The sequence below is a fragment of the Macadamia integrifolia genome, chromosome 4 (assembly GCF_013358625.1).
Source record: "Macadamia integrifolia cultivar HAES 741 chromosome 4, SCU_Mint_v3, whole genome shotgun sequence".
Lineage (NCBI taxonomy): Eukaryota > Viridiplantae > Streptophyta > Magnoliopsida > Proteales > Proteaceae > Macadamia > Macadamia integrifolia.
The window spans coordinates 36,576,211-36,586,143 of record NC_056560.1 but is presented as its reverse complement, the minus strand read 5'-3'; the positions used below and the strand labels follow the sequence as shown (position 1 = coordinate 36,586,143).

At 35.6% G+C, this 9,933-nt stretch overlaps 1 protein-coding gene across 1 annotated transcript; it reads left to right on the top strand.

Annotated features, from left to right (window-relative positions):
• The first annotated feature begins 5,994 nt into the window (after window positions 1-5,994).
• LOC122075153 (type IV inositol polyphosphate 5-phosphatase 9-like) lies at window positions 5,995-9,007 on the top strand. Its single transcript, XM_042640071.1, has 8 exons — window positions 5,995-6,124; window positions 6,201-6,376; window positions 6,468-6,575; window positions 6,673-7,003; window positions 7,129-7,313; window positions 8,119-8,227; window positions 8,322-8,473; window positions 8,573-9,007. The coding sequence occupies exons 1-8, from the start codon at window positions 6,098-6,100 to the stop codon at window positions 8,814-8,816; spliced, it is 1,332 nt and encodes a 443-aa protein (XP_042496005.1). The 5' UTR covers window positions 5,995-6,097; the 3' UTR covers window positions 8,817-9,007.
• The last annotated feature ends 926 nt before the right edge of the window (window positions 9,008-9,933 follow it).

The following is a 9,933-nucleotide window of genomic DNA, read 5'->3' as shown; positions in this document are numbered from 1 at the left end:
CAATTGTTAGATTATAAATTTCGCAAATTCAAAAACCAATCTTGATTTCTTTTCACGAGTTGAATTTTTTTTTGTGGAGAAGAGTTCTCTATCCGAGAGTATGATGTATTTTGAAGCATTAACAAGATGAACATTTCTACTTTTCATAGGTATAGGACAATTATTTCGCCCATCTCTGTGCCTAGACAAGCCCCTAAACTCCTGGAAATAGAAAGTATTTTTCCCTTCTGAGCAAGGATCCCGGTCCTGCCAGCAAGCTGCGTGGCTACGAGCCTTGCCGGCTTGCAGGGGTGTGGCCGTAGGTTGTGTGTAGGGGTGTCAACCAGTCGGGCCGGGTCTGTTTTGGGCAGGCTTAATCGGTCTTGAAGACTTTCAAAAGCTACACCGTGTCCGTCATTTAACTAATCGAGCTTAGTTATTGAGGGCATGGTATGCTTTATATTCGGTCGGTCGGCCTCGAGCTATAATCGAGCCACCTTAATCGGGCTTTAGTCGGGTCTTAACCGGGCTACGGACATATTTAATGTTAAACGGGCTTTAACCGGTTTTTAAACGGGCCCTCTTTAAAATGTGCTCTTATATTTCGGGCAAGCCCAAAAAAATGACAATTAATCACTAAATGATACCAAATATAACCATTATTTAAAATGTGAATATGTTTTTACTTTTTAATTTGGGGGGTAAAATAGGTATTCTACAATCATTAAAGGGTCGGACTAGGCCGGTGCACAATAGGCCGATCTCGATCGGATGTTAAATGGTCGGTCTCGATCGGGCATCCGACGGTCCAAGTAGCAAAACCAAGACCGACCGTTTATAAACGGGCCGGGCTCAAGCCCGACACGTTTAATAAACAGTCCGGGTTGGGCCGGTCTCGATCAGTTTAGTCGGTTCGAGCCACGAATTGACACCCCTAGCTGTGTGGCACTGCCTGGGTTGAATGGCCCTGTGCTTTCTGCCTTGCGGCCTTAGCTGCCATGTCTTCAACACAGTCCACCTCATTACCTTGCGACATGGCAATATGCCACCATACATCATCATCCATCATGACATGAACCCATACCATGAGTCATGCACGTGCATCCATGAATATCATAATCATATCATTTCCTTCTGCATACCACACCATGAACCATCATGCTTGCCATCATCATACATGCCACATATATCATCACTTATACACATGCCCATGTCATTGTCTCACCAGTTTAATTCCATCATCATATAAGCATCTCCATCATCTGGTTGCATGTACATACATGCCATCATACTCACAAGCATTCCAAATGTGTTGCAAATATCACCACCGTGTTGTATATCGTGTCGAACATATAACCATCGTGCTCCCACATGTCATACACATCCACAACCATGCCAAACACATCCCAACACATGCCTCACACATGCAATACACATCTGGAACCATTCCCCGCACTCACACATGACATAGACATTTGACACTACCACATCATCTGAAACAGGCTATTGGCCACCTAGATTGTCCACATCAGTACACATCATCAGTGGTCTGTTGCCAACAATGACAACACTAGCAAGGTCACTAAACCATATCAAATGAGGGAAACAAAAAGAACATCTTGGGGGCATTTATGACAAAATACAAGATGGGGTAACCGTTGTGTATGAAAATTGCACTCAGATACCTTTTCTACTCAAGTTGGGTGGAGGGGACTCAATCCTTTTCCTGGTGTTATATAGCCCTGATGACCTGGAATCAGTCGTGTTAGTAGTGGATTCCTGTCTTCATCATGCACTCGTGGCACCCCCCCACCCCTCTCACCCCTCAGAACAGTAAAAGAAACCTATGACATCACCTCCAATTTCCTAATGTGGATCTTTGTAGTTTTCGAACTCTTCCTAGGCCCTGCAGTGATGAAAGCCTCGTGCACTGAATATGTCTTTTTTTCCGTTTTTAATTATTACCATAATTGTCATGAAATGAATTTCAATAGTGGACTATATATATTTTGATCTAGTGTTCTTGTCTGTTTCCCTACTCCCAACAGTAGCTTTCTAAAGAGACCCAATTTCTATTCACCAACTCCCTATCTACACTAGATGCCATCAACTGCTTTGGGGCTTTTACTTTGCTTATTACCTACTCTTAAAGCTTACCAAAACAAGCAGCCAACAGGTTAGAAAAATCTGGAAAGTTCCAAGATGACAGAGGAAAGGACTGATAAAAAAAATGGAAAACACTTCCTAAATTGAAAGGGAAATGGATTGAAATAGGTCTCCAAAGAAAAGTCTAATTCTAACTGGATCAACAGAAAATGGTAAATACCAATAAAGATACTGGTTTCTAAATGGAGAAGTAGATTCTGCATCTAACTTTCTGACTCTAAAATTGGAATTTTCCTTCCTAGGTGGTTCACATTTTATTATATATAGTATTTGGACCTTTTTAGTTCAAAATCACTGAAAATGACAATTTCCTTGGGGGGGAAAAAACATGTACGAACAGAATTTAGTTAAGAAACTGTCAATTTTCCAAACACTTTTCAAGATTATCAGGCACCTAGTTAAAACTTTAAAGTCAATCTTCCCAATACTTCTCTCTTTTTCTTCCTCCCACCCCACTCTTTCCACAGATAAACATGAAAAAAAAAAAAAAAAAAATCCCAGAATCAGATAAGTAAGATTGTTTGGGGAAAATTTTCCTAAAACTGACTCATCAGAAAGGTCTATTTTGTTTGGTGACATGGCAAGTGCAAACATGCAAGAGGGACAAAGTAATTTTCATTGGAGTTAGATCCCAGATCTAACTTTTTGAGTTGGAAAAATTGGAATTTTCCTATCTGAATTCACAGTTTCTTAACTATGACCTTAATTTCTCATTCAAATCACACAGAAAATGACAAGTTCCTTTACAGAACACATCTAAACAAAGGAGAGATAAGCTTTCAAGCATCTTTGCCACCTTCCATTTAAAAGAGATTTTGGGATTGGAAAGATGATCACAAAGAGATTGTACAGTCAAAAAAATAATCTATAGAACAAACCAATTCACTGTTGTTAATGGTTGTAAAAGCAATTACCAGAACCTCACTGATGGGTACTTCTATAGATCAGTGCATGTATCACACATAGTCAGATCACTGCATGCCTGTAACACACATACTCGTATACATGCAGTCCTAGTGATTCAAACATGAGTCAACTCCATAATAGTGTCGCTATTGGCCTGATATATGGGTGCCCATCAAACGCAATTTGAAAAGTTTAGATTGATATCAATTCTCATCCTTTTTTATGTGATGGTTTTGTGTCTTAAGGTTAGATTTTTAAACTATTTTCAACTAGGGATGTACTGGCCTTGAATTTCTGGTTGTTACATTGACTATTTTCTTGTGAATTTGATTCTACATATATAAGTGTAAGTACACATGTTGTGTGTATCAAATTAGATGATTATGGAAGTACTATCTCCAGACTTGGGATATCCTCAATGTTACAGTTGGACGTTGTGCTTTTTGATGTCTAAAGGATAATGTCAATACTAGCTAATTATTGGAGAATTGAATTCAAATATCTATCTATGAATGTGAGATATTCTCAATAAGGAATCCAATTCCCTAATATGGAGAATATAAAGTAGGAATTCATGAACTGTGATTAGACAAAATTTAATCGGTGGTAATTTGTATAGTGTTTACAAAATACTTTTAAATAATATTTACTTAATTAACTATATTTAAAATGATTACATCCAATCAACTGTTGAGAATCTTAATTAATTATTTACAAAAAATTAGGGTTTTAACGGTGATAGTATTCCATGCTCGTTGATTTGTTAGGTGATATTATTAAGTGGAGAGATCGTAGCCCAGCCCACATTTTGTTAAAAACCTTTTTTTTTTTTTTTTTAAATAGTTTGGGGGTTCCTTTTAAAACCTAATTATTGGGTTTACTTGAAAATTAAATTTATGCCTTAACTCAGCCCATAATTGGACCATTTTAACCCTAGATGGTGGGCACTGTCAATGAAGCCCACCCATATTTTTTTCTTAAATTATTTTCTAACATTAGTGTGTTAAATGTTCTGGTTTTATTTTAGGGTTTTTTCCAGTGAGCCAATAACTGTGAATTGTTGTTTTGATCTAACAAATTTTATTTTATTTTTTAATTAATTTATTTTTTATTGAGGATTTGGTACCAGAGTTGCTTGTGAATGATATGTTGGGACTGACAGAAATTATTTCTTGACCCAAACACATTATGATATGTTATAAATTATAGACATACCATTGGAACTCTCGTTTAACTTTACTAAGAGTTAGTGGAAGGTCAATTAAGTTAATTCATTTTCTTGAATTTAAAGGATTGCATTATTATTTAAAATCATTATAGACATGATTAAGCGATTTTAAATCAAATAAAATGTATGATGAGATGCATATTTAAATATGTATTAGATGCATGTTGAGGATGATTGTATACTCTCTCTCCATGTTTGGGTTTTGTTGAATATATTAATAATTCAACCAAAAAAAAATATATATTCAAAATCAACCAACCCATTGAAAACCGTCCATTCCTTGAGAAACCTTTTTCTGTGGACAGTGTAGAGCCAACCATGGAGGCCTTTACAGTTTGATGAAGCTTGATGTCGATGAACAGGACAAAGCTCACCCTTTTAAAATTCCATAAGCTGTTTCTTTTGTTTTCTCTACAATTTCATCCACTTGGACGTAGGGAAGCTATAATACAGCAGCTAAAATCAGTATTTTAATCAGCTTCAATCCTTTTCTACCGTATTTCTTCGATATGCCCAATTGCTTACAGTGATGAAAAAAGCTGTACTGTGACTGCACCTGAACTTGTCATGTTAAGCCTACCCCCACAGCTCAGTGACAGCAAACCATAAGGATAGATCAATTTGTCGTATGGATCATAAATCATTAAAAATTATTAAGTTTGTCATGAATTCTTGATTTATTTTGAAGATCCATACGTTTTGATATATTTTGGTAGAGGTCTGAATGGAAAGTTTTCTGAAATCTGAGATGGAAGCAAAGGGGTTGGGCCGATAGGCCCAAGCTTGAAGCCAAGCATTAATCTCATATGGGGTGCTAGGGCATATTGTTCGACCAGATTGACTGCGACATGATGGGTCAACCCGCAATTTGAAATATATAATGTATTGTTGTCTTGTTGAGAAAATCATTGTATTTTAGGGGTTTTCGAGTTAGGGTTTCATGATAAGTTTTCTCACTACTGTTTAGGTGTAATCTCTCTTTTGTATAATAAAATATCTTCTTCTTTACCCAAAAACATAGAACACCTCATTGATATATGAACCTCATTATATCTCTGTATTATGCAGATCTATTATCTGGTTATTATCTTGTTACTTTCATATTTTTCTTTACCCTAACAAAAATAAATCAACAAACTATCATTCCACAAGTTTTCAGATTCACCAGAGTCTTTCTTGATTTCAGTTCCGAAAGGTACCCTCAAAACTCATTGATAAGATAGGGCTTTCAACCATCACTCAATCATTAATCCTTATCCATCTGTCACTGTTTTGACAATCAAATGGTGTCCTTCTCATGGTAGTGGGTAGTGAATTATACCCTTAAAGTCAACAAGGGAAATCAATCTCCATATATGGCCCAAATACTATGAAGCTGCTTGTATTTAGGTCATTACACCATGGACCCACAACCACCCATCTGCCTCACCTTAAATATATCTTCAAAATGTAATCCTTCACCCGACAAACAGGAACATTCGACACCGTAGAGGACTAGAGCGACCCATGTTTTTTTAAAATATATATACTAAATTCTACTGTTTTGACCCTCACCACCTTGATGAAAGTTACTCTTAAATTATTATAAACCCCCACTTGCACTTTCTCACTGTCATCCTTACTGCTTTTCCAGTTTCTCTTGCAACTTGCCCAACTGTAATATTTGGCTTGTATAAGGCCTTGTGGGCCCTTTCCCTTCCTTTCCTCTTGCCCTTCTAGGCCATATGCTTTCCTACAACATGATCTTTTCCTGCTCCTTTTATCTGCTTTCCTCCTGTTTCATATCTTCTTTCCTCTTAAACTCTATCCCACAACACAATGATCATGCAAGGAACTCAAGGAGAAGTAAGTACACATCTCTCTCTCTCTCTCTCTCTCTCTCTCTCTCTCTCTATACTAATTCAAATTTCTGTGTTGTAAGGTCATCTGGCCTAGACTAGTTGTTAATAAGATCCTGCGGAAGAGATTGGGTAGCAACAATTTTGTAAGAGATTTTCTGAACAATACTGAGAGCTTGTTAGAAATTCCAAGTTCAAATCAAGAACCTCCCAACTTCAAGACAGTTTTCAATGATCAGAAAGATATACATAAGTACAAGTAAGCTTGAGACCATTTTCTTTCACTTCCTACTCATTTATAAGAGATTTGATTTAGTGCTAATATATGTTTTCTTTGTCATTTGTGTTAGATTGTTTGTTAGTACGTGGAACGTTGGAGGAGTAGACCCACCAGAGGATTTGAACTTAGAGGATCTGCTGGACACACAAAATAATCCTTGTGACATATATGTTCTTGGGTAATCTCCGAGTTTCTTTGTTGATGTATACATTTACGTTGTCCTTACTTAACAGTTAGAACTTTTGGGATGAAAACTTTACATATATTTCATTCAGGTTCCAAGAAATTGTAACCCTCACAGCTGGGAATGTTCTAGGCTCCGAAAACAATAGGATTTCCATGAAATGGATTTCTTTGATAAGAGCAGCTCTAAACAAGAGAGTAACCCCTTCAGATAAAAAACAAGAGTCTGAAGCAGAGAAGATGCAAAAAGTTTACCCAATTAAGGGAGGAAATTCTATGAAGAGGGGCTTCCAATGCATCATAAGTAAGCAAATGGTTGGAATATTTATATCAGTTTGGGTTAGAAGTGATCTTCGTCGATACATCCGGAACGAAAGTGTGTCATGTGTGGGCTGTGGTATCATAGGTTGCCTGGGAAATAAGGTAATTCAAAAACTATATGATGAATATATACTGTAACTAATTGTTAGAGAAGGTGTTTGTAAATTTTATTTCAAACTTCTTTGTTAAATCTTATTATGCATTTGGAACACCATTGTTTTATGCAGGGTTCAGTGTCTGTTAGATTTTCTTTGGATGAAACAAGCTTCTGCTTTGTGTGTACCCATCTAGCTTCTGGAGGAAAAGAAGGAGATGAGAAGCATAGAAACACAAATGCTGAAGAAATTTTGTCAAGGACGAGCTTTCCTCATGGTCCCTCACTTAACTTGCCGCGGACAATTCTAGATCATGAGTATGTTAACAAGATTTTAGATTCATTAAAACCACTCTAAGAACTTCATTAATCTGTGCTATTTTTAGTTTAGATGGTCTATTTTTTCTTTTCGCGTTTAATGGTTAATATACTCAATGAAGCCCAAGAATTTTTTCCTCTTGAAAATGGAGGAATGAATAATAATGAAGAAAGAAGAAAAAAACAAATAAAGGAAAAGGTTGGGCACGCCACCAACTAGGTGCATGTGTCATCCTCTCTCCTCTCCTTTTGGAAAAGACACATTTTCCTCTTATGTCTAGACCTGTGATTGGTGCATGCCACTAGTTTATCGAAAACTGGTGCCATGCCCCAACCTTCACCCAAATAAGAAATTGATAGAGAAATTTTTTAATAAAACAACGGCCTATCCCTACAGCTGATCAATCAAGTTAAAGGAAATCCAAAGTTGTTTCACATTCTCTTCAACTACCTTCTTTTTTTTTTTTTTTTACGAAAGCTATGAAAACAAGTCTTGACACATGAATACATAATCATTTGAGTGATATAATAGTTGTTGCTTAGAGTCTATCTGTTTATAAAATTAATTTTGTGAGTGATTGAGTAATAGCATTTTCAAAGTTGGTTAGCCATTGAAAAAATCTTTGTGGTTGCGTACTAATGTAATAACTTCACATTATTTTACTAACTAACCTGCAATATATTTAAAGGTAAATTTCCCTTAAGCTGGCTTTGTAAGAACTTTATTTTTTATGAATTATTTCTCTTAGAACTTCCTCACTGATCTTAATTATTGACTAATAATGTCTGATTTGGTCTATTGCAGTCGTGTAATATTGCTCGGCGACCTGAATTATAGAATATCCTTACCGGAGTCGATGACACGATCTTTTGTAGAGAAAAAAGAATGGAATGTATTATTAGAAAAAGATCAGGTAGTAAATACTTTGATTCAAATAGTTAACAATGATATATTGTTATTCTGAGACTGACATAATTAAAAAAAAAATTGGCTTATGTAACATGAAGCTAAGGCTAGAGCTCATGAAGGGAAGAGTATTTGACGGTTGGTGTGAAGGGGTGATCAAATTTGCTCCTACATATAAATATTATCCTAATTCCGATAATTATTTCGGATGTACTCAAGGTAGAAAGGGCGAAAAACGGCGAGCTCCGGCGTGGTAAGTGGTCATAAGACAATTTCTATATCAAATCAAGAAAAAAATTAATTCAAGTTTATTATTAAGTTGAGAAAACTCATTAAGAAATTTGATTTGTAGGTGTGATCGGATTCTTTGGTTTGGGAAGGGGTTGAAGCAGAACCAATACAGTAGAAGTGAATCAATGTTGTCTGATCACAGACCCGTTCGAGCAATTTTCACAGCAGAGGTCGAGGTCTTAGGAACTTCAAAAGGAATTGAAAGTGTCTTCTTATCAGAGAGATATGAAAGCCTACAGAACCATTTTGATGTGTGTCCAAAAGATAAATTTCTATGTAGTGGAAGATCAACCTTCAAAATTTAAAAATAATTTATAATTTGTTACATCAAACTAAAGTGGCAATTAAAAGAAAAAAAGATTAAGGAGCTTCAATCTTATTATGTTTGTTTTTCTGGAAAGAGTAAATTATTTTTATTTTCCTCTTTTCTTACTTGAAAAGCTGTCCATATCATTCCTTTTCTTTGGTGCCTAAGGTTGTATTAATCCACAAGTCCAAACATTTACAATTCAAGGTGAAGTGCACATATATGATGCTCTCAAGAAGAATATAACTTCTTTTGATTATATTACAATGGTCATCATCTAACTCATTGAACTTACTCTCTTAATAGTTAGGCCTAGAAAATAAATGCAGATCAATCAAAAAAATCTTAACCATTCAATCTAAAGAGAAACCTATGTACGCACATAGAAGTGATGAGTTGATGGAATAAGGGTGGTGTAGAGGGTAAAGAACCTCTTGTCAATGCTCCTATGGTGCTTCATATATTTCCTCATATATTACTCCTAAGGTATAATAGAAAATTTGGATAGTGGGTCAAGGAAACTAATGGACCACTACAGCCAGAATTAATATAATTGATGCGGTTGATTAAGGCCACATATTAAAAATCATAAGGAGAAAAAAAATAAAAGGGAATTTTTAATGGTAAGGTAGAGGCTATTATTGGACTTTTATTTCTGTGGTAGATGTAGCTTTTTTATAGGATTGGTTCGATTGTTAGAAGACAAATGCAGCCAAACAACTGATAACAACAAGCTTATAAGTTATAATAAAGCAAAGGCTAAACTGAGACATGCATTACCATAATCCCCAGACATTTTGACAATAATGAACATCAGCAAAAGAAACCAGTACACTTGGCCCACATATTGATCAATGGTAAAAATAAGTTTAATAAACTAAGATTAAGTAGTAACCATCAGTTGCCATATTCTTTCTAGTTTCTACCATCCAAAAAATGTTACTGATCAAACTGTTAAAATCAGATACCGATTTGAATTTTGTATAAGCAATGCTCTTAGATGGAGTTCATCTAGATCTAATTCTAATAAAATGCTTGATTTTTCTTTCCTTGGTTCATTTAAAAAAAATAAAAGTGTGTTATTCACATTTTTTTTTCTCAAATTTTTAGTAATA